Genomic DNA, 26,374 nt, shown 5'->3' with positions numbered 1-26,374 from the left:
CACCGGATGACAAATAACCTCAAACAGCTAAAGTAATAGCCATGGAACAAGCGAAAGCCAGGAATTTTTCGTTTTACGGTTTTATATTAAAACCCCATGCGAGTATAGAAACAACATACCAAATTTACACAGAGAACGTAAATTTTTTGGCTCTAAATTTTAAGTTTAAATTTTTTAAAGGCTTCAGTCCACCACCCTTCTATCCCTAAGAGGACAATGATCAAAAACTACCATGTTTTGAAATGGTTGGAATAAATATGGAGCCTTACTTGCAAACATAATTTTGCTTTGAACCCTGCCTCGTTCTTGAAAATGTTTTATATGATTGTAGTTTAAGCGATTTTGTTAATATCATGTTCCTTTTAGCCCGTTGTTGCTTAATGCCTGGTATGGACCCCTTCGTACAATTTTATTTTTGTTATAGTATAGAAAAAAGGCAATATTTTTTCTTATACTATTTTTATTTTTGTTGTCCCCTTCATATGTTTTTACCTTTTGGATATTAAAAAGCGAAGATAGGTAAAGGATATGGTGCCACACTTCACAGTCTAAAGTGACGTCGCCAATCTTCATTTCATGGCCTTCCAAGCAGGAAGTGTAACGAAGGAGGGGGGATATCAGGTGCTCTCGTGCACCCTTCCTTTTTACCTTCTCTATATTTCCTTAGTTCCCCATTTGGCACTGGGTGAACTCTAATTGAGCTCACAAAGATGCACCACTGACCCAATCTCCCAAACGGGGTCAGTTTTGGATCCTGATAGTCGATTTTTAATATGTTCTGGATTTATCTTAATATGTTCTTCATCATTATATAATCCATTAAAAATTTCAGGTTTGTCTCTTTACCCGACTGTGGTCACGTAATTGAAGTTGAGGCAATGGACTACTGGATGAAGTCTGTTAGCAAGGACTTGGTAGGGCTGCAGCGCTGCCCAAGATGCAACACTCCTATTTCATCATTTATTGGTCGGTATGGAAATGTAATAAGACAAACTTTTCGTGATACTGAAGAAGTCAAGGCTCAATTTTTTACGGCTAAAGACGTCAGTGCAGAACTGGAAGAGTTACTGAGAGAGTTACTGGAAATGCAAGATAGAGTTACTGGCTTTAAGGCCAGTAACAATTTAATAGCGAGTCCTAGAACAGGTAAGATTTTTTTCTTTGTTAGGTACGGATCCAAAATAAGGATTTTCAGCAACACTAGGTGTGCATGGTGACATTTGTAAAGATTGTATGTCTGGTTTGTTATTATTTTTCATTTGAATCAGTATTAGTTTCAGAATTTTAGCCTTCTCGTTGGGTTTTATTTCACTCTTGACAAAGGCACCTTGATTAAAATGGTCAAATTTATAGTGTTTCCCTTGTCTTTTTCACTTGACTTGAACTCATTAAACTTCTCGGCCCCTTTTTTCTGCCTTTTTCACTGGCCAAACACCCTTTTTTTTTTTTTTTTTTACGTACGGTAGTTTTTTTTTTTTTTTTTTTTTGAAGAAATTCTTTGCTGGTCTGTTCTTCTTTTACAACAATAGGTGTTAAATTTTTCAAAAAGACCTTTTAAAGACCTTTGTATTTCATTTGGGAAATTTATCTCCGTAGAAAATTTTTCTAGCCAATAGAATTTACCACTGAGTTTCAGGTATGCTTCCCGTTAACTGTATTTGTTTGCTTGTTTTGTTATTTGTTTAGAGTAGAATAGAGTAGAACATTTTATTTATAACACAAACATAAATAAATGTCCCAAGACAGCGCACATGCCTGGTGGCATACTTTAGCGCTGAAAATATTGGCAACGAAAATACACAGCCATTTTCTAACTAAACTTTACAACAACGAAAAATATAACCATAATAAACAAAATGCTTAACTTGTCGTAAGACATTTCTTCACCAGTCTTAGTAAATGTCGCTTATTGCTGCATTCTCGAACTGATGCTGGAATTGAGTTTCAGATTTTTGGCCCAGTGTGCCGGATACTGAATTGCGCTCTCGATGTCGGGCGAATTTCGTTGGAAAAGTCTGAATGATGCGTAGTAGGATAATTATGGAATTGAGAATGACTTGGGAAAATGTCGGAGAAATTTTCAGGTAAATTACTGTATTGATAATCGTGACAAATACTAGATATAGAAATTAAATGAAGTTGGTCCAAAGAATAAATTCCTGAAGTCCCATATAGGTGTCTAACTGAAGATCTGCAATCACCATAAAAAAGAATCCTCATTGCTTTATTCTGAAGTATTTGGAGAGCTTTGAAAACAGACGAAAAGGTAAATGCCCAAACCGAAATGCAATAGAGAAAATATGGGTGGAAGAAAGAATAATAAATAGATTTTATGATAGCTTTAGGAAGGAAATGACGAAGACGAGTTAGCATGCCAATATTTCCTGAAGTTTTTAACGATAGTGGTTTTACATATTTATGAAACGACAAATTTTCATCTAAAATAATCCCAAGATATTTCAACTGATCAACCCGTTTTAATTCAAGATCATTCAAGAAAATAACATACATTGGCATTTTTTTTTTCATTAAGAGCTAGTACATTCCTTGAATACCAATCAGATACAGTCAGTAGCGTACTTTCGAGGTTCTGGAAAAGAACTGATAGGTCGCGGTGAGAAGCAAAAATTACTACATCATCAGCAAACATTATAATTTTAAAGAGGCAAAACTTCAGGCAAATCATTTATAAAATGAAGAAATAGAATAGGCCCAAGGACAGAGCCCTGAGGCACTCCGTAATTAATTGGAAAAGTTTCGGAACGGAGATCATGAGATTTATCAACACAATCTAGTCGTCTCCCAAAAAGGTAAGCTGCAAAAAATTTAACTGCTTGTGTTGAAAACCCATAAGACTTAAGTTCAGAAAGAAGCAACGAATGATTTGCGGTGTCAAACGCCTTGGCGACATCAAGAATAATCACAAAAGCGTGTTGACCTTCATCTAGTGAATCATTAATATATAGTAAAATCTCATGTTCCTTTCCTTTTATAAAACCATATTGTCATTTCCTTTTATAAAACCATATTGAGACGTGTGTAAAATCTTACTGTCAAATAAATATTTTCGTAATTGACTATTTGCAAGTTTTTTCAAAATTTTGCTGAAAATCGAAAGTAGAGAAATGCCTCTATAATATGAAGGGTCAATTGAACTCCAAGCTTAAGGTAATGCTATAACGTTTGCTTTTTTCAAAAGCTCTGGAAAAACTCCATGCATAAGTGATAGATTGAAAATATGTGCCAACAAAGGTGAAATGCTTGACGGTATTTGCTTTACGGTTTGAGCCAAAAATCCAAATGCGCCCTTAAAAAAACTCCGTTTAAGCTTCAGAATAACTTTTTCAATCTCATGAGGCACAATCTCTGAAAAAGAAAACGAATCTTCTGAATGTTGCTCATTAACTGGAACAAAAGGAGAATTCAGTCGCATATTCATAGTCGATTCAAGTCTAGAACCAATATTACTAAAATAATCTCCAAAAGCATTTAAAATTTCATTCGGCTGTGTAATATTTTCTCCATTTAAAACAAGGCAATTAACACTAGTACTTTTACGACTGTGAGGACGTATCTTTTCATTTACCAATTGCCATGTCTTTCTTATATCTGATTTATACTCCAAAAATCTCTCATTATAATATTTTCTCTTCCCATGCCTAATAATTGAATTTAGCTTATGGCCTATAAACTGAATTCTTCATACGACTCAGGTGTCTATAATTTTAAATAATTCTTAAACTTATATTTTTATGTTTAAACGAAGTCAAAATACCTTCAGTAATCCATGGGTCAAATTTCTGCGTAACCTTTCCATGCGAAACTCGTGTTGAAGAAGCCCGATCCGCAGTCGCATCATTTGATCAATAAAATCTGAAGACGCAGCATTTGCGTCATCTGAACCATAAACTGAACTCCAATATGGTCATCAATTAACTGAAGGATCACTATACAATCAGTCCATGTATATCGCTTTTTTGAATTATCCATTGTTGAATCTCGATGTTGTTTATTACTATTATTTAAATTTAAAACAACACCCACCGGAAAATGATCTGATATATCAAACAAAATTACTGACGATTTTTCAACATCAAATAAAACAGGAGAGAGAAATTTACTATCTAATAATGTAGCTGTGTTAGCTGTAACTCTTGTCGGCAGAGAAACACTTGGAAAAAAACTAGAACACATTATCATACTTAAAAACTCCTTATTATTTCCAACATCGTGATTCAAAAGATCAAAGTTAAAATCACCCGAAATAATAACCGGTTTTTTCAACGCTTCCATTTGAACTGCGGTTCAAAAGCTTCAAAAAGTCTTTTTGGGTTACCCGATGGAGGTGACGGTCTTTTGTTCTTTTGAACCTCTTCATAAATATCTGACTCAAAAGGATAAATCAAACACCCAGAGTTCTATCTAGCTTATTAATAACCGGAATTGGCAATGTATTCACGGGAAATGGGCTTTGGGAACTCTCTCTCGGGTTCTCTCATTATGTCTCTTTAACTCTTTCATTTCTCTTACTCTCTTTCTACCTCTCATCTCTCTCCTCTCTTCTCTCTCTCTCTCTCTCTCTCTCTCTCTCTCTCTCTCTCTCTCTCTCTCTCTCTCTCTCTCTCTCTCTCTCTCTCTCTCTCTCTCTCTCTCTCTCTCTCTCTCTCTCTCTCTCTCTCTCTCTCTCTCTCTCTCTCTCTCTCTCTCTCTCTCTCTCTCTCTCTCTCTCTCTCTCTCTCTCTCTCTCTCTCTCTACTCTCATATATATATATATATATATATATATATATATATATATATATATATATATATATGTATATATATATATATATATATATATATATATATATATATATATATATATATATATATATATATATATATATATATATATATATATATATATATATATATATATATATATATATATATATATATATATAGTTCTTTCTTTCTCTGTCTCTATTTCTCTCTGTGGCTCTCTCTCTCTCTCTCTTGTGTGTAAGATACTATCAAATTTTAAGATTTATTTTCTATTCATATCTTTCTAACTTTCCCTGGCGTTTTTTTTTTTTTCAGACTCTTCTGGTATACACCAGGCTCTGGCAGAACTGGTGAGGCGCATTAGTACCACTTTCGATAAGCACCAGAGGCTAAAACGAGTTGGGCAAAAACTATTGTTGATGAGTGACGATTTGTTTCACCTTACAAAAGTAAGTTGCTTCAAATAACACTCATGTTCTAAAATGTGTTGAGGATAGTACCGATTCATTATGTGTGGAAAAATCTTTTGCAATTACTTTTTTAACATTGCGAAATAAGTTTTGAGTTTTCAGTTTTCTAAAATTATTTTTAACCCAATCTCCCGAACAGCCAATTTAAAAATCCTTAAAATTTGCCATTTTCACTGTTAAAGAACTCGTCTGTGATCTCATACTGAAATTTTCCACATCTAGAAGCTCAGAAATCGAATTTTATTTTCTTCCTTTTAAATTTTACTTAAATTTGTTTGAAAATATTCATGTACTTTATAATGTGTTTCATTTACAATATACCTAATATTATACTTCACATTTTATGTTATATTTTATATGCTATACTTGATTTTGTATGTTATCTTCAGTTGGAATTATGCCATATCAGCAGCATTCTCTTATTTAATTCAACATCTCCTTCAACAATATGACACCCTTGCGCGTTCCTGAGATGTCACACTCACTCTTTTGACAAACTGGATGCACTTAGTGTTTTTTTTAATAAGTTTGTTTTCCACTCACCATTCGCTGAAAGGTTCAGCTTAATAATCTTGGCTTTTCCTGAGTTACTGCAGATACGCCCTTCTGACAGCATGTATCTACATGATGTCCTTTGGTTTAGTTCAGCATGCCGTAAAAGTTTCAAATTATCACTTTTAGCAATTCCCGAAATATTAAAGACACGCCATTTTGACAACCTGGATGAACACAGTGTCTTTTGATTTGTTTCAACATCTCCCTCAAGACTTCCCAGAAGTTTCAACTTGACACCCATATCTGTTCTTGAGATGTTATAGACACACCCTTTCAACAACCTAGGTGCACCTAAACTCTTTTCATTTAGTTTAGCTAACAAAGGTGTGGGAGAGGGATGGTTTCCTTCCAATGACCTTATACTCCTAAAAAGAGCACTAGGACCTTGAATTTCCAATCGAATCAGCCCCCTTCGAAGTTCCTACGACAACCCCGTCCATACTAAGTGGATTGAAAAAAATTTATACAACCTTCATCCATTGTCCTATAATTGGCCAGTGCTGTTGTGCTACCTATGACATGCACAATTCTTTTACAGAAGCGAATTTAAAACCAAGATTGCCAAGTTTTCTTGGATTACACTTTCCCCATTGGTGAAAATCATCCATCAGAATTTTGCCAGTTGAATTAAGCTAATTTTACCAATTTCTTCATTGATATTTGTGCTTTGTTGATTCTTGTACTGAGTAGGTTATGCTATCTAGTTGACATTTAATTGGATTTTTCTACATTGCAAGTTGACATTGAAATATTTCAAGCAGAAATCTGGTCAAGTTATATTTTTTTTTTTTTTTTGATTTGACTGGGATTTAGTTGTTTAAATGGAGTTGTCTATCTTTTTGAAGGGTTGAGTCTATGGGTTGATGGCAAACTACGAGTATTTTGTTATCTTAGGCTTGACTTTTGATAGGAGTCCTTTACTGAGTCAGTTATGCTATCAAGTCGACATTTGGTTGAGCATTTGGATATTTCAAGTTAAAGTTCAGACGTTACTACTTAGAATGTCATTATCTGGACAAATTTACCAAAACCAGGTATATATGATTAACACCGTTGAAATTAGCCATTAAGCATCTCTGAACGCTATTGTAGTAGTATACTAATTCTGCTAGCCAGCAGACAAATTTTGAAACTTAATTAGGGGGCTTGGAGGAAAAGCACAAGGAATTATACATGAGAGGGATTGTAAACCTTCATTGAAGGGTTTTCAACCATGGGGATCATAATAGCACAAACTTCATGCTTACCAGATTTTCCACTCTAGAAATGACACCGAAAATGCAATTTTTGATGTCATACATTGCTTGTGGAATGTCTTAAGAAATGAATTTCTACAAAACACGTATATATGATTTTTACTTCTAAATGGGCTATTAAAAATCTCTTTACGATGTTGCGATACCCTGCTAGCGCTTGTAGAAGAAAAAACCAAACACATCGGTGTTACCCATTCGAAATCGTTATTTTCCTTGTTTTTCAAGGCGGGGAACTAATTCTTGTGTAGGGGTTGGACTGTAATGTTTTCAATGGTGCATTTTGCACTTTGATCTGTTGTAATTTTTGAGGGATTTCAAGCTCTTCCTCAAAATATCCATAAGTTGGTTTTCGCAATAATTTCTTACGTTTAAATTTTAAAGAAATCATAGTTACCTTTCCAAAATCACCGTCAAATGGAAATTTCCTTTCACAAGACATTTTTTTTACGCCTTTATACACTTTTGATTGTCTTTGGCCGTGATTCGCTCTTTACTTGGTTGCAACTATCCCTGCAACCATGATCAGGTGCCAGTGCAAGCTAAGTTGTCAAACAGTAAAAGGCTCGTCTCCAAGATTTGGGCTGATCCGTTGCGTTCCGGCTGTTCAGAATGTTCCGGCAGGACCTGCACAAACGTAATTGAGGACCAACAGAACCAAGACAAGTGTGAAGCTGAAAAAGAATTAGCTTAAAATCTAAAATGCTCTGATTCTAATTGACAAGGCTGATCTGAGTCTAATTCTGATTTTTATCAGATCTGATAAGGCTGGTCTGATTCTAATCGAGATACTAATCAGTCAAATTTGTTTCTTACTTTTGATTTTATTTTTGTAATTTTTTATCAGTCATATTTAAATTAGAGCCTTCTTTTGAATATGTAGGTAAAAAAAATAGGCAAATTTTTGCTTTGAAAAGCAGCACCGTAACTTTTGCCGAAGAAATAAAGGCTAGCTGCTTGATTGAAATTAGATAGCCCGATTGTTTGTACTTATTTTCTTGTTTCAAATGTAAATAGTGAAGAAGACCACACTGCCTTTCCATCATAAATAGAAACAACAAGTATTTTTTTTAAGACAGAAGAACCTTTACCCTAAATGAATATTTCGACCCTATATCCAAGGTTCGTCCTCAGCAAAACAAATGAACAAATATAAAAGAAATTCACATTAAAATGTGACCATTCTAAAATCTTAAAAAGTCAGTCTTAAGAAAAAAATTCCTTGTTGTTTCTATTTGTTAATCTCTCCTGTAGAACACTCGAACCTAAGGAAATCCAAACTCTTAAAAAAGGTCCAAAATTCTCTTTTTCACCAAAACAAGTTCCTGTGGCCGATATAGTTTCCTCGCTAGAATCCTTTTTGCATAAATGCTAGAATAGAATAGAATTTATTTGCACTAAAATCCCATAGGTCATGGTAAAAAAGTAAACAAAAATAATTACAAAGAAATTAAATAAATCCTAACATAAACCTACAGAAATCTGCTTCTATGATTCATCGCGAGAAGAAGGAACCGTGCCAAGCTTCTGATACCCATAAACACTCATCCGCACACACTCTCACCAACCACTCAAAATCGTAATCCCCCCTACCAAACAATCCAAGTCTCCAATCACTCAGCTCCTCACATTCTTACATCTAGTGATATACCCTTTCTTTTGAACCTCCACATATAGGACAAAAATAAGGACCAGCCTTTGACCTTTCCCTCCCAATAAACTTTCTTCTTTGGCCCAGTGACAAACTATCAGCTTTTATTTAATTTATTAACTTTATTTCATTCTGATTCATACCCACTTTAAAAAATAAAACTTTACCCCAAACCTCCTTCGACCGACAATACGGACCCAGTGACTTTGAAAGCGAACGCTGGGCCTGCCATGCCTGTATTTCTTGGTCCTGTAAAATCCTTTCAACTAAACCACTTACTTGGTCCCCCTTGTCCTCGAGCCATAAACAATCCCCCCACCTATGACTTAGCCCACGCTGATCTAATACACTCTTAATTTGTTACGCCCATCCCCTACCTAAGCTACCCTTCAACATCCCTACCTGAGCTGCCCTTCAACATCCCTACCTGAGCTGCCCGTCAGCGTTTCTAAATAAGCCGCCTTCATCACCCGCACCCTAGGCATCATAGGCAGCGCGCTAGCGCTGCCCAAGTAAAGAACGATGTGGGCAAAATGTGTTTTTTCTCCACCCGGACACTCGTATCGAAGGAGTTGTCGTAGGAACTTCGAAAAGGGCTCATTCGATTGGAAGGAGTGGCTAGTGCCCTTGTTAATAGTCGAAAGTGATTGGAGGGCAACTAGCCCCCCCCCCCACACTCATCAATCCCCCAAAAACATTCAATCCAAATTTTAAGATAGCCATTTTGTTCAGCTTAGTTGATTTCCAGATAGAAAATATGTTTTTTAGGAGGACACTCCCCCACAACCCTCAGGGCAGGGATTTTAAGTTATGCACTGAGGGCATAAGGGTTTTTATAGAAGGCTTTGTCGTAGAAACTTCAAAACAGGCTGATTCGATTGGAAATTCAAAGAGCTAGTACCCTTTTTAGTAGTCGAAAGTGATTGGAGGGCAACTAGCCCCCCCACGCCCATCATTTCCCCAAACACATCCAATCAAAATTTTGAGATATCCATTTTGTTAAGCGTAGTTGATTTCCAGATATAAAATATGTCTTTGAGGAGGACACTCCCCCACAACCCTTAGGGCAAGGGTTTTAAGCTATGCCCTGGGGGCGTATAAGGTTTTTATAGAAGGCTTTGTCGTAGAAACTTCAAAACGGCTCATTCGATTGGAATTTCAAAGGCCTAGTGCCCTTTTTAATAGTCAAAAGTGATTGGAGGGCAACTAGCCCCCCTCCCCCCCACGCCCATCATTCACCCAAAAACATCCAATCAAAATTTTGAGATAGCCATTTTGTTCAGCGTAGTTGATTTCCAGATAGAAAATATGTTTTTGAGGAGGACACTCCTCCACAACCCTCAGGGCAAGGGTTTTAAGTTATGCCCTGGGGGCATATAAGGTTTTTTATAGAAGGTGTTGTCGTAGAAACTTCAAAAAAGGCTCATTCGATGGAAAATTCAAAGGGCTAGTGCCCTTTTTAATAGTCGAAAGTGATTGGAGGGCAACTAGCCCCCCCCCCCCCCCCACGCCCATCATTCCCCCAAACACATCCAATCAAAATTTTGAGATAGCCATTTTGTTCAGCGTAGTTGATTTCCAAATAGAAAATGTGTTTTTGAGGAGGACATTCCCCCAGATCCCTCAGGGCAAGGGTTTTAAGTTATGCCCTGGGGGTATATAAGGTTTTTAAAGAAGGTGTTGTCGTAGAAACTTAAAAGCTCATTCGACTGGAAATTGAAAGGGCTAGTGCCCTTTTCAATAGTCAAAAGTGATTGGAGGGCAACTAGCCCCCCACCCCACAACAAATCATTCCCCTAAACACATGCAATAAAAACTTTGAGATAGCTATTTTGTTCAACGTAGTTGATTTTCAGATAGAAAAATATTTTTCAGGAGGACACTCCTCCACAACCCTCAGGGCAAGGATTATCAGTTATGCCCTGGGGGCATATAAGGTTTTTATTGAAATCTTTGTCGTCAAGACTTGAAAAAGGGCTCATTTGATTTGAAATTCAAAGGACTAGTACACTTTTTAATAGTCGAAAGTGATTTGAGGGCAACTAACCCCCCTCTCACGCCCACCTTTTCCCCAAACACATCCAATCCAAATTTTTAGATAGCTATTTTATTCAACGTAGTTGAAAGTTTTGGAAATTAGGTCTTTAAGGATGAAAACCCCTCTAACCACAGCCATCATAGCAAGGGTTGTAAGTTATGCCCTGGGTGCAAATAAAGTTCTTATTTAAAGCGCTGTCGAAGAAACTTTAAAAGGGCTCATTCAATTGGAAATTGAAAGGGCTAGTGCCTTTTTTAATTGTTGAGAGTGATTGGACAGTGATTAACGCCCCTCTCACGCCCACCATTTTCCCAAACAAATCCAATCAAAATTTTGAGATATCCATTTTGTTCAACGTAGTTGAAAGTTCTGGAAATTAGGTCTTTTAGGATGATAACCCGCTCAGAGTCCTCAGTGCAAGTGTTGTAAGTTATACCCTGGGGGCCTATAAGGTTTATATAGAAAGTTGTTGTATATGATTTATAGTATAGATTTTAGTCTTCCTCAAATCTAATTTTTATTTACAAGATATTCTACCTATTCATGAGGCAGAAATTTTGTGAGTCGCTGGCTGGACGCTGGTCTTATTCATTATTCATCGAGAAAAGTAGAAATCTGGTAAAAACGAAATGGCTGTGGCATTTCAGAATCCTTGCAGAATAGTTGAAATATCTAAGAGCTATGTTTTTCTAACAGAATTAATAATCAAAATTAGTATTATTTTTATTCCTCGAAAATTACTGTATACAAAACTTTGAATACCGTATCACAGAATTCATCATTTATCTTTGAATATTAGTGCGTCAAAAAAACTCCTTCAGATGCAGGATGTGGCTATAGTTATCGTGAATGAAAATTAACTTATCCACTCTGTGTGGACTGAGGCCGTTTCTTTTCTAAATCACTATCATAGTCACTTTCAGTCCTACTACCGAAAATAGTCTTTCTGCGGCCACACTAGTCGTAGGAATAGACAATGACTTTCTGGCAAGTGCTGCAACGTAGAAAATTTCATCGCGATTATGTCTTTGGAACAGAAGAACGTTGCCGTCACCGTCATCTTCGGTTTCTTCCTATGTCTTTAAAAGGATGAAGTATAGTGCAACTTGATTCCTGATTGGTTTCAGCTCTTCCCGATTCGCTTCTCTTTTTTAGACAACCTCCTTGTTCTCTTTTTCAGCCTTCTTTTTTTTTGGCAATGTTTCTTCAAACTAAAAAAAAATTTCAAAGAAAATAATTTTTTCAAACGACCTCTTTTCCACACCACCCTGGAGGTAGAGGTCAAGGAGCGCTTTTTTTATAGAGGTATCGCCATTAGCCACTAATCCTCTGATTAATTTTCATTGTAAACAATTACTGAAAATTCCAAAATTGTTTTTAATGAAAATTAAATAAAAAAAAGTTCTTACTAAGCCAAATTTAATGAATGTATGTTTTTAAGAAAAATATTTTGTATGGTCCGCTAAGCCTCCTTTGGAGCCCGTGGTTTACATTTATAAAATTCACATATTTTGTATATTATATTTAAAAAAAAACTCTTTTCCATACCATCCAAGAGGTAGAGATCTAGGTACGTTTTTCTTTTTTTAGAGGTTTCGGCAGTTTCTTTTACTCGTTGATTAGTCAAATATCATAGGCAGCGCGCTAGCGCTGCCTAAGTAAAGAACGATGTGGGCACAATGTATTTTTTCTTTTTCTCCACCCGGGCACTTCGTATCGAAGGAGTTGTCGTAGAAACTTCGAAAATGGCTCATTCGATTAGAAATTGGAGTGGCTAGTGCCCTTTTTAATAGTCGAAAGTGATTGGAGGGCAACTAGCCCCGCCCCCACGCCCATCATTCCCCCAAATACGTCCAATCAAAATTTGAGATAGCCATTTTGTTCAGCGTAGTTGATTTCCAGATAGAAAATATCTTTTTGAGGAGGACACTTCCCTACAACCCTCGGGGCAAGGGTTTTAAGTTATGCTTTGGGGGTATGTAAGGTTTTATAGAAGGTGTTGTCGTAGAAGCTTCAAGAAAGGCTCATTCGATTGGAAATTCAAAGGGCTAGTACCGTTTTCTAATAGTCGAAAGTGATTGGAGGGCAACTAGTCCCCCCCCCCGACGCCCATCATTCCGCCAAACACATCCAATGAAAATTTTTAGATAGCCATTTCGTTCAGCGTAGTTGATTTCCAGATAGAAAATGTGTTTTGAGGAGGACACTCCCCCACAACCCTCAGGACAAGGGTTTTAAGTTATGCCCTGGGGGCATATGAGGTTTTTATAGAAGGCGTTGTCGTACAAACTTCAAAACAGGCTCATTCGATTAGAAATTCAAAGCGCTAGTACCCTTCTTGATAGTCAAAAGTGATTGGAGGGCAACTAGACCCCTCCCCCTCGCCCATCATTCCCCCAAACACATCCAATCAAAATTTTGAGATAGCCATTTTGTTCAGCGTTGTTGATTTCCACATAAAAATTTGTTTTTAAGGAGGACACTCCCCCACAACCCTCAAGGCAACGGTTTTAAGGTTTTCACTGGGGGCATACAAGGATTTTATTAAAGGTGTTGTCGTAGAAACTTCAAACCAGGCTTATTTGATTGGAAATTCAAAGGGCTAGTACCTTTCATAATAGTCGAAAGTGATTTTAGTGCAACTAGCCCCCCCTCATGCCCTTCATTCCCACAAACACATCCAATCAAAATTTTGAGATAGTCATTTTGTTCAGCGTAGTTGATTTTCAGATAGAAAATATGATTTCGAGGAGGACACTCCCCCAAAACCCTCAGGACAAGGGTTTTAATTTATACCCTGGGTCATATAAGGTTTTTATAGAAGGCGTTGTCGTAAAAGCTTCAAAACAGGCTCATTCGATTGGAAATTCAAAGGGCTAGTGCCCTTTTCAATAGTCAAAAGTGATTGGAGGGCAGCTAGCCCCCCCACGCCCATCATTCCCCCAAATACGTCCACTAAAAATTTTTAGATAGCCATTTCGTTCAGCGTGGTTGATTTCCAGATAGAAAATATTTTTTTGTGGAGGACACTCCCCCACAACCCTCAGGGCAAGGGTTATAAGTTATGCCCTGGGGGCATATGAGGTTTTTATAGAAAGCGTTGTCAAACAAACTTCAAAATAGGCTCATTCGATTGGAAATTCAAAGCGCTAGTATCCTTTTTATTAGTCGAAAGGGATTAGAGGGCAACTAGGCCCCTTCCCGACGCCCATCATTCTCCCAAACACAACCAATCATAATTTTGAGATAGCCATTTTGTTCAGCGTAGTTGATTTCTAGATAGAAATTTTTTTTTTGAGGAGGACACTCCCCCACAACCCTCAGGGCAATGGTTTTAAGTTATGCTCTGGGAGTACATAAGGTTTTTAAAGAAGGCGTCGTCGCAGAAACTTCAATAAAAGTTCATTCGACTGGAAATTCAAAGGGCTACCGCCCTTTTCAATAGTTATAGCTTTTTGGAGGGCAATTAGTCCCCCCCCACACCCATCAGGCCCCCCAATATAACTAATAAAAATGTTGAGAGAACCATTTTGATCGGTGTAGTGGATTTCCAGATGTAGAAAAAATTGTTGAGGAGGTCAATCCCCACAACCCTAGGGCAAGGATTATAAGTTATGCCCTGGGGGTATATAAGGTTTGTATTGAAATCTTTGTCGTAGAAACTTGAAAAAAGGGCTCATTCGATTTGAAATTCAAAGGAATAGTACCATTTTCAATATACAAAAGTGATTTGAGGGCAACTAACCCCCCTCTCTCGCCCACCTTTTCCCAAAACACATCCAATCAAAATTTTTAGATAGCCATTTTATTCAACGTAGTTAAAAGTTTTGGAAATTAGGTCTTTAAGGATGACAAGCCCCTCCCCCTCAAAGCCCTCAGGGCAGGGGTTTTAAGTTATGCCCTGGGAACATATAAAGTTTTTATCGAAAGCGTTGTCGTAGAAACTTCAAAAAGGGCTCATTCGATTGGAAATTAAAAGGGCTAGTGCCTTTTTTAATAGTCGAAAGTGATTGGATAGCGACTAACGCCTCTCTCACGCCCACCATTTTCCCAGACACATCCAATCAAAATTTTTAGATATCCATTTTGTTCAACGTAGTTGAAAGTTCTGGAAATTAGGTCTTTTAGTATGATAACCCCCTCAGAGCCATCAGTGCAAGGGCTGTAAGTTATGCCCTGGGGGCATGTAAGGTTCATATAGAAAGTTGTTGTATTTGATTTATAGAATAGATTTTAGTCTTCCTCAAATCTAATTTTTATATGTTTAAAAACTAAATGTTGACTTAAAATTAAATTAAAATGCATTTTGATAATGCTAATTCCCAATAAGGCATCTCAGCAGTATCCCAAAAACAACTGAGGGTATTATGTTCAAACGTTCGGGGCTACTTTTGCTCTTAAAATTTAACCAAATCCAAATAGCGTAAGTGTATCCAAGCTATCAAAGAAAGTAAACAGATTTTTTTGCGAATGGTCTCAAGTCTTCCATTACAGGTCAACTAGAGGAGCTATGAAACTAAATTAAACAGCACTATTTGTGTCCAGATTTTTAAAAGGGTGTATGCTGTTAAAAATTGCTGAAAATGTTTCACCAGCATACAAATAGCAGGCCAAACTACAAAGTCTTAAAAAACGAAAAGATTTAAAGTAGTATTTTCTTTTTCCCTGAAAAGACTATGTCAATATAAAACGAACAAAAATTAATTAAAAAAACTTTTTCCGCAAAATAAGTTTTTCAAAGAAAAGTAAAGAACTCCATTAAACAATAAATGATCAAAAATTAAATCAAATAATCTACCAAGCGTGAAACTACCACAAATCAGCATTGATAAATAAATGAAACCCAAAACGAACAGAAATTATAATAATTAACCGAGTCAAACTCAAAACGAGCAGAAATTAACATAAGTTGGGCGCAAAACCCCTATGACTTCCCAAGGCCAGAACAAAATTTGCACTTCACTGAAAAAATACAAAAGAATGTGGATTCTCAGTTTAATATAAATATACGGATATTTAGTAATCAAAATGTTAATATTATTTGATTTATTAAAGTTATAAAAGTAAAAACATATATATTTTTTCAGTAAAGTGCAAATTTTGTTCTTGCCTTTGGAAGGCATAGGGGTTTTGCGCCCAACTTATGTTAATTTCTGCTTGTTTTTGAGTTTGACTCGGTTAATTATTGTAATTTCTGTTCGTTTTGGGTTTCATTTATTTATCAATGCTGATTTGTGGTAGTTTCACGCCTGGTAGATTATTTGATTTTAGTTTTGCTCATTTTTGGTTTAATGGAGTTCTGTACTTTTCTTTGAAAAATTTATTTTGTGGAAAAAGTTTTTTTAATTAATCACTAAAAATGTTTACCAAAGCCTAACCATGTTCATTAGCCTACGACTTCTTAAAGAAAACACACCCAAATCACCTCTAACTACGAAAGTATCTGTATGCTTACTTATCCCTAGCCACCTCTTATAATATCCTAAATGCACTGTTTCTAGCCTCGCAAATCTCCCTTCGCAAAGCCCCAAATCTCAGATCCATAATGCATCACAACAAACATTTTAGCCCCGAAGACCTCGTTAACTACTTTGATCTTTTTAATATCCCTCAGCTGACTTCTTAATACCATATGACAACATGCCTTACCTTTTTCGATCCTACTTTCTACATGGGTACTAAATAAATTTCCTTTTGCCTTAAACTTAACACTAAATATGACCATTCCTCCACCAATCTAACCCTTCTACCCCTAAAATAAGTTTAACATCCTCCTCAAGTCTACCAAATTTACGGAATAATAACACTACGGTTTTATCCACATTAACTTCCATCTTTTTCCTAACCAAATAATCACCTAAAATGTCACATAATTTCTAAAGGTTCCTTTGTGAATCGGCAACGAAAACAATATCATCTGCGAATAACATCATGCAAATGGAAACAATATTTAAACTCACCATGGATGCCTCTTTCTTTTCCGTAAACGCCACTACAGAATTTATAAACCGGTTGAAACTTACCTACCAACTCTCGCAACTACTCTAGTAAACCTTTGCATTTGAACTAAAGCTAATACAAATGGGATCGGGAGACCTATCTCTAGCAAATTTTCCATTAATTGAAACCTACAAACATTATCAAAAGCTCCTTTAATGTTTCTAAATGCCGTGTAAAACCTTCATTTTTTAGCACTGGTATATTTATTAACTAAAGCCTGCAGACTAAATATATGATCAGTCGTCCCAAAGCCTTCTCTAAAACCCGCCTGAACCTTATCCAAAACATCCCTATTTCCTATCCACCTCCTTAGTCTAAAGTCTAACACCTTACAAAATAACTTGAATAAACCATTTGCTAAATGAATTCCTCGATAATTATTATGATGAAACCTCTCCCCCTTCTTAAATAATTGTATCATAACTGATAAACCTCACTCTTCAGGCCACTTACACGAACTTACTAAAGCTGAAAATAAACTAATCAAAATTGCCGCAAAATAAGTTTTTCCCCCACTTCCAAATTCTCATCGGGATCCCATCTGTCCCCAGTGCAGATTCCCCTTCCTAGACTTCAGGGCTTTACCAATCTCCTCATGTGTAATTGGTGAGATAAATATGCAATCCTCATCTCTGAGTGGGTAGCACGCCTTTTGACGTAAACTCTGTGATAAATCCTCCAGTCCTCCATCCTTTGTGTTATCCAGTGATTCAAGGGGTTCGGGCCAAGTATTAGCTCCCAGTATTTTCTCTGTAGTAGAAGGGTTAATAGATTCTCGTAATAGTTGCCAGAATTTTTTTTTCCTTTGTTACAAAATTTTTCTCAATATCTAAGTTCCTGACTTTATTTTTTCCCCTCGTCTTGCTTCGAAGTGTCTGTTTGTGTTCCCTCCGCTTCTGTCGATATACCAGAAGAGCAGATTCCTCGTTATTCTTTTTCAGCTTTCTTAGTGCTTCCACCTCTTCTATTTTCCTATGCACAATCATCATAAAAAAACCTTCTCCTTATTTTTCGCTATTCCTCTATTTGCTAAATTATAAGTCTCTAAACTCTCTTTTATCTGACATAATTGTCCTAAACCTTTATTCACCTGGCCATTCTCTATGATTCTTTAGGTTTCCTTCAAATTACTCTCAACTACACTCTCTCCTAACCATTTAACCACCTTATCCTCCCCAATTTTTGTCTTAATGACATTAGATCTCATACTATCTTAAATATTCCTGTCTTCCTATTTATAGCCCTATCAACCCATATATCTGCTACAATAGGCTGATGGTCAGACCCCACAACTCCAAGAACTCCAAGTCCCCACATGCCGATCAAAGGCCTACATTAACTAAAATATAATCAATAATACTGGGACCCCAAAAAATATAAAATCCTCCCTCTCTTTATCTTTTCCCAACCTCCTGTTTAAAATTACTAACTTCTCTATTCCACAAAAAATCTAAAAGTTTAGTTCCCCAATTATTTTTCCACCGTGGTCGGTCCTTACTTGTCCTCCTTCCATACGTCTTCAAATCTCCTTGCATATTCTCATCATTCATGCCATCATCCTCTTTCTCAGCCTGCGAAGGATCAATTCATTTTTCCAAAATCTCGCTTGTGTATACATTAAAGTCACCTAAAAATATACACTTGTAATCTTTATACAACCTCTTCTGCTTAAACGCCTCTGAATACAAAGTGTCCCACGTATCCTCCTGCCAACTATAACTACTTGATTCTGGAGGGGTATACAACGCCCAAATCATAAACTTAACAATTCCTATAATAATCTTCAACCAAATCAGATTCTCTTATTGTGATTTTAACCTATCACAAGCACTAAATATATTTTTCCTAATCAATAGTGTAACACCACCATAAATTCGATTATTATTACTTCTGTTTCTTGAAACATGGAAACTAGAAAAACTTTTTCTAGATACTGGCACATTCTGGCATGTCTCAACTAAGCTGATAACATCATAATCGTCTAGCCTAAGCAATTCATTCATTTTATTATCATTATGACCTTGAATATTCCACTGCAACAACTTAATGCACGTACTGCTTATCCCATGGGCCAGCCCCCGCTATTGACTATTATTAGCACTGAAATTACCCTCAAAATGTCCACCAGAGAAACTTCGATCAAGAGAATGCTGTCTAAGACCAGGGTCCGGTCTCCAAACTGCAAAGCTCGACGGCTGCCTGTCAGCGCCCTGTCATCATAACCCCCACGAATACCAACTCTCCTTTTATCTCCCTCTATTCTCTTGAATATATGCCGCACTAGGTTGACTAACCTGGTCATTTGGACTCACCACCATCTCACAGCTTCTTTTCAACGTTGTTTTAGATGTGATAGTAGAATCTGATGTTTGGGATGATACTGATGCATTTCTTTCTCAGTCCACTATGCTAACATCACTTGTACTCTCCTCCAAATTCCCTGACTCACGGGCTATAGCTTCCTCAATGTTTTATTTCTTTCACTTTGTCTTTTATCTTATCGTGCACAAATAAATGATTTCCAAGAAAAAGTTACACACCCCTCTACTTACCGTTTGACTGACCTTCTTTCGCTTGTATCATAACTGGTATAAGCTTTCCTCGGGCGAGCTTTTCACTAGCTGAATAATCGGGAGCAAAGTAAGGTCATATCTTTGAAAATTCTGTAATGATCTTAGGATCGCGAATTTGAGATTTATAGATGAGAAACTGATCACAATAGGTTGGACGCTTTTTTGTGATGGGAAACGAAATGCGTCAATAATATCGTGTTCGGTTATACTTAAACGGGACACCAAACGGGTAAAGCACGTAATAAAGTCTTCTTTTAGATATCTTCCTCTTACAGTCGGAGAAAAATTACATAGGATTACATTGCGCCTTTTCTGCTCTTTTTCTATTCTTTCTGTTCTTGCTATGTTAAACGCTAGTTCCCTGTTAGTGCTCTCGATTTCTTTGTCATTAACATCTACTGCAGAACATACTTCACTAATTTGACCAGACAGACTTGTAGCCAGGGTTTGCAATTTTTTCAATAAATTATCAACTTTGAGAGACACAGGATTAAGAGATTTTAACTTTTCCTCCACACTTTTCAACTTCGCCAATATTAATTGGGTTGCCTCTAATTGATTGTTCATAATTCTATTTCAGCTTGCCTACTAAAATTGCAAAGGCCTACCTTAGAATGTGCCAGTCATATGCTCTGGCCCTAGAGTTATCAAGTGGGTCCTGATTTAGACAATTCAACGCTCAGGGCGCAGCGTGTTTACACGGGTGGCGGTATGAAGTGAGCAATCCCACACAATTGATTCAGCTGGATTTTTTCACGAAAACTTAGTTGTGCAATCTAACACAGTACAAAAGATAATCCGATTAGGTTAAAAAACTTGTTCTTAATAGTTCAGAGACTAAACTCATACTCCTATACATTTGTTTTTGACCCAGATAAATGTATTATACATCTGTTTCTAACCCAGATGAAGTTATATCTTGTCATATAGACACCCTTTACAGCAGCCAAAAAGAAGTTAGTAGTAGTCTCCTACTAATTTGACACCAGAAAATTGGCACGACTTCAAAATATTGTCCAATCTTCGCAAAGAATTAAAAAGAGTCCTGGGTGAACTTCCCTGAAGTAAGGAGGCTGAGACTGTTTTTAAAAGATTTTAGTTTTAATTGTCTCCCTAAGGTTTTGGCTCCCTAAATTTGTTGCAATTCAGTAGCTATGATAAGGTTGAAAATGACATTCCAAAACATTTTTCCAAAAAAGTTTTCTGTGAAATTCAGTTCTTTTTTTTTGGGGGGGGGGGATTTTGAAGCTGATACTCACTCTCAGTAGAACCGAGAACGATGCATAGGCAAAGATCCTTGAAAATCTACTGAAAGCCCAAAGTATTTTTTTTTAGTTCTGGCCTTTAAGTGCGATTTCGGGCCTGTAAGTGTGATATCGGGCATTTCCCCGTTTAAAATTTGTGGGGTGCTTTTACTGATTTAGTGAAGTATTTAATTTTTTTTAATATTCCAAATTGTTGGATGCTGCTTTGTCAAATTTAGGATTTTAATCCTAAAGTTTTTTAAAATAGAATATTGTCTGGTGAGAAAATATCCAGGATTGTTTGATGTTACTGAGGTTATTAGGAACATTTAGGATTTTAATCCTAAAAGATTGTTTTTTTTTAGTTTGATTTAAATATGGTAATATTTTCTTGAAAAAATATCCAGGATTGTTTGGTGCTGCTTTATTAGTATTAAGGATGTTAATCCAAAAAGATTGTGATTTTTAGTAAAATATCTAGGATCGTTTTATGTTGCTTTTCTGTTATGAATATTTAGGATGTGTTTGAGCACATTTAAATATTGACTTGGCCGATTGATTATCTAAAAATCTATTATGTAGAGTATGACCAAAACGCTTTGTAACTTTTCGCACCGATCCTTTATCTTGATGGGAATCTTTGTGAAAAGGTGAAATTACAGACACTCGAGGGCATTGATACTATAATCTGAATAATGTAAGAATTGTCCCTCATCTTTGGGCATCAGGACGACTCACTTGTTTATTTTCCTCTAGGTTCAAGCAACCATCCTTTGTGATTTGGCCTCTATATCTACGACAGGTAGAGTGAGGAGTTCCGTAACGGATTATTCGATACGTCTAGAAGAAGAAAAAAGTTCCCCTATGAAAGATCCTTACCGCAGTCTACTAGTGTCCAAGATATCATCTCTAGCTAAGAATTGTATTGGTCGTACCAGAATTTCCCAACAAGAAGCTGATGATTTTATTCTTGAGATTATACGATTGGGACATTTAAAATGTTTTTATTGTATTTTGAGTGTGCCCAATTACCAGGATTTGTATTCAAATTCCAAAATCCAAGGTGATGATGGTTTTGCATCAAGAATTGACTCAGTGGCTTCTTCTTTAAAAGGTAGGTACTATTCAAATGTTGTATTCTCTTTATTTCCTTTTTTAAATTAAAGACCAATTCACACAAAATCCTCACGGAATTTTCACAGCAAAGTTGAATTTTCAGCTCTTATCTTTTCAAGTTGCAAAGTATTTGAAGGTGATTATTTATAAGTGAAAAAATTAAATATGAAAGAAAATAAAAATGAGAACAAAGACAAATTAATATTTATTTTCTTAAGAAGACGGTGTTCTTAATTGTGTGGCTTCAAGCTAGCATAGACTGTTGTATCAAGCCAAAGAGTATAGGCAAGCTCAAAGATTGGAAATTGGCGCTTGTGTCATTAAAACCCCTAACGCCATCTAGCAGTTAGCGTTCCTATAGCATGTTTTCAAACTTTTCAATCGTGTTTTGTTTTTCAGAAACGGATATTACACATTTATTACACTATTTTTGCCAGTTGTGTTAGCTTTACTAATTTTGCACTAAAAAAATGGCAAGAGACGCCAAACGCAATACAGCATTGGTTTATTTCCGACACTAGTGCCAGTGCTCACTCCTGTAAGTCACCCTTACTCTTTGTATTGAATTTTAATAAATATCTTTATCGGTTTCCTGAATTCAGTTACCCCTAGCCATGAAATTACGTAATGATCAGAATTCAGTGAATTAAGTTAGATTATGACGTGTAAATCGAAATAACTATAATGAATCAGGACCAAGCTATTCATAGATTGAAATGACTTAATCCAATTCCTGACCTCTTAAGATTTTGCCTTGAGAGTGCCTCCGTGACTTTTAACGATGTAGGCTCATAATCAAGATAGGTATTTATTGCAAAAAAAGCCACAGGGCCAGGGCAACATACAAAATGAAAAAAGCTCACCCATAGGTGTATGTAACCATATTTTAAGCACTCGCCTCCTCTTCCTTCCCCTATAAATTTTTTCTCTATGTTTTACTCCCAATTTAATATATTTTGCAATATTTTTAATAGTCCCAAAATAATTCGAATCTACTACTGAAACAGACGATTTTTCAGACCAAATCCCGCTTGAACAATGGTATGGACATTTTACTTCAGTATTTTCGTCCAACCCACCATCAACTGAATTGAGTTATCGTGAATTGTCATATAAGCATTTTTCTCAGTTCAACCCGTATAAAAACCCAGTTTGTTTTTCTCCATCGTCGGTTTTGATTAAAATTAGATCAATAAAACGTGGGAAGGCCCCAGGTCCAGATGGTTTGTTATCAGGGCACCTTTTGTATGGTACTACAAAACTACTAGAACATATTACGTTATTATATCATGTAATAGAAATCCAGCATGATGCCCCTTCATTGATGGGAGAAGGTAAAGCAGTTTGTATACGGAAGAAGGGCCAGGATTCTTCATATTATCAATCGTATAGACCTATAACACTTTGTTCTGTTATTAGTAAATTATTTGAAAGTATTTTACTCTTATATTTATCAACAAAATGTGATGTGGGGGACCATCAGTTGGGTTTTTGAAGTGGTGTAGGGGTTCAAAATGCATACGCAATATTTCTAGAAATATTGGAACACCATCATAAATTTAAAAAACAACTATTTGTGTCCGGAGTTGATATTTCAAAAGCGTTTTATAGTATATTGCATAACCACGCTTTTTTTATCATTGTTGCGTAGTGGAGTGAACCCATTTATAAGCCAGTGTTTGACTGGTTGGTATGGTAATTCATCTGTGAGAATTTTCTCGGGGGGAAACTTTCAAACCGAACTTCTTTACGTCGTGGAGTAAAACAAGAGCCAGTTCTTAGTCCCGTCATACTTAATAACGCAATTAGAACAGCCCCATGGTACCTACCCAAATATGTGATTGACGGTATCGACATTAGCCACTTGTCGCATGCTGATGATATTTTATTATTTTTGGACAATTTAATATCAATACAGAATGCAATTAATATGTTACATTCACATCTACGGGAGGGATTCACATGTAGGATTAGAGATTGAACCTACTAAAACATAATTCCTAGTGACAGGCAATAACAGTGATTTTCAGCATCACTCAATTAGGGTGGGATCATTTAATCAAACAGTTCGTGGTAACGAACTGTAAGTAAGGAGCGACCCGGCTCAATGGTAACCGAAACTCTGAAAAACGGAATTTTGATACCAATTGGCGCCACAACTTTCTATTTGGTTAAATAATCAGCATTAAAATAGTAACATGATATGTACCGAAATCTAAATCTTGATTGGTAAATGCAGCAGTTTTACCGACCCGTGCAGTGATTTTCCGCATTGTATTCGAAAAGGACATTATGCTAATTATATTGACAAAAAAACATTCGGTAAAAATGGCCAGCCAGTCGGTAAAATCTCTTGCTCCACCCCCCCCCCCCCCCAAACATTGTGGCTACTAACGACACTGACCCCACCTTACTTGAAAATAAATCTTTCCTTAAAACCAGTAATTCGGGATGATGGGCCATAAAATGAAGCATATACCCGCCGATTTTTCAACACGCATGCCAAGAGTAAGGACCATCTATCGTTCTAATCCTCACTAAACATTTTTTCTATTTCTGCAACTGTCAAAAAAATATCTTGTTCCTGCATACGCCTTCCAATTACATCTCTATTCAAGCCTGGTTTAAAATAAGTATCATAACCCCATACCTTTTTTTGTTGCCGAAAAGCTCCGAAGAACGTAGAGGCTGCGATTTTACACAGCCACTTCTGAATTTCTTGATCTTCTAACACACCCGTTACTAATTTTTAAAATGAAAATATTCCCGGAGAAAAATTAGTATTCTTTCTCTAGGTTCACACAGAAACAAATTACTGTAATAGACAATATTCATGAATTGCATCATTGAGAAATCTAATTGCCGGTATGTTGCAGCAAAATTCTTGAAAAACCTGCAAGTATTTCAATACCAACGTTATAAATAGTAAAATCAGTCCAATTATTGTTTGTCATTTGAGCCTAATTATCTAATCTAGTCACTGATCAATACATATTAATTGGTTCTCTGAGATTTTCACTTCTGTCTTTATATGTACTTTTTATTACATTCTATTTAGTGTCTGTGTATTATTGTCGTATTTATTCTGATCTATTGTGATCATTCTTCGATGAGCTTTATACACTTTGAAAAACGATGTTGTAGGCCAGGGATGTACGTAGTAGGCTTCGCTCTTACCGCCCCAAAATCCTGAATTGCGTCTAATTCTGGGCCAAATTCAAATTATCTAATGAATTGTGCTTGTTATCAGCCCCCCCCCCCAAAAAAAATGAACATTCTTTGTACTTTCCTGCGTAGACAGAAAGAACTGCATGAAAAAGGACCTGTGGTATAGCTCGGCATATAATTTAAAGCTTTTGATTTAAAGACGAGTTAACGCATAAGAAATGTCCTTTGTTGCTTATTTTCTTAGGACACTTAACTCGGTATACAACCAGCATGTTTTTGCTCTCATTCTACCAAATAAGCCAAGAAATGAGCTGCTTTTTATCTGTATATTTTCCTCAAACATTTGCAGAGAAATTTTTTAATACTGTGCGAGCTCAAATATTAGAAAATAAACGGCCAAACATTCCAATCAACAGAAATACATAATTATAATTTCCTGTATCTTATTCAAGAAGATTTTATGGATTTTATTAATAATAACTCCTTCTGCTTCTTCTGTACTCAGCTCAATAGTTATTTCATTTTCACTTTTAAGATTTTCTGAGCTATTAAAATGCTTGGAAATTGTAACCTGCTCTTGAAATTCAGTTGAACCACCGTTTTCCCAGTCGAAGCCTCATGTAAGTGAGAAGGGACAACTCTCTTTATTCCTTAGAAATTTTCTTAGAAAAAGCAGAATCGGAAAACAGCTTTAATCATTCTACTTTTTCAGGGTGTAAGAAACTTCCTCCAGATGAATCTGCTGCTATTAAAACTAACCTCGAAGAGCTACTGAAAGAGGCTTCTGTCCATGGGATTATGATTCAAAACTACGAACGCAAAATGGTCGTTCAAGCAATGGGGTTAAAACAAGGTCACTGGTACAAATGCCCAAACGGTCACATCTACTGCATAGGGGATTGCGGTGGAGCTGTGATGGAGGCGCATTGTAATGAATGTGGAGAAAGTATTGGGGGCGAAAGCCATCGCCTAAGAGGTGATAACACCTTGGCCAGAGAAATGGATGGAGCAAGTACTTCTGCATGGCCTGATCGTAGATTTAGACTTTAACCCTTTTCTTGTGCTTGAATTTTTTTTTTTTTTTAACTCCGTGCACTTCTTAAGATAATGTCCTAGTTCTCTGCAGTATGAGCTGTGCCACCGCCAGCTGAAATTAATGTGTTCCGCTGTGTTTAGAACTAAAACAGTTTAGAACTATAATACAGTACTTTTGTGTATCTGAAAATAGCCTTTTTATGGGTATTATCTTTTGTAACTGAAAATAAATTGTATTCGAATTGCTTTTTGATTCATCCTGAAGGTATCAAACATGATATGAGGGTTGAAATATTGGTACTAAATACTGCTTCCCTTCCCGTCTCCTCTTTTCTTATGCATTCTACCCTTCGGATTTTTTTTCCTTATCTCACCTACTATTTGCGCTTTCTTTTTAATTTCCCATTGTATGTTTGGGATGCTTTGAAATTCATTCTGGCTTGCTTTTTTTCTAGAGTGAGCCGAGTCACCTATATCATAACTCTATTGCATTCTTAAAAAATACAA

The 26,374-nt window shown here is 36.3% G+C and overlaps 1 protein-coding gene across 1 annotated transcript in view; it reads left to right on the top strand.

The window, feature by feature from the left end:
* LOC148940182 (NFX1-type zinc finger-containing protein 1-like) overlaps positions 1–26,112 on the top strand; it is a 51,708-nt gene extending 25,596 nt beyond the window's left edge. The window contains exons 7-10 of the mRNA XM_089106092.1: positions 833–1,146; positions 5,080–5,213; positions 21,305–21,662; positions 25,545–26,112. Coding sequence (XP_088962218.1) covers positions 833–1,146; positions 5,080–5,213; positions 21,305–21,662; positions 25,545–25,882 — 1,144 coding nt within the window. The 3' untranslated portion in view covers positions 25,883–26,112. The remainder of the gene's footprint in view (positions 1–832; positions 1,147–5,079; positions 5,214–21,304; positions 21,663–25,544) is intronic.
* Positions 26,113–26,374: the final 262 nt, after the last annotated feature.

The sequence above is a fragment of the Artemia sp. Qi Xiang Cuo genome, chromosome 20 (assembly GCF_049724085.1).
Source record: "Artemia sp. Qi Xiang Cuo chromosome 20, ASM4972408v1, whole genome shotgun sequence".
In the NCBI taxonomy this organism is placed as follows: Eukaryota; Metazoa; Arthropoda; class Branchiopoda; order Anostraca; family Artemiidae; genus Artemia; species Artemia sp. Qi Xiang Cuo.
This window is presented reverse-complemented; position numbering and strand designations above follow the sequence as displayed.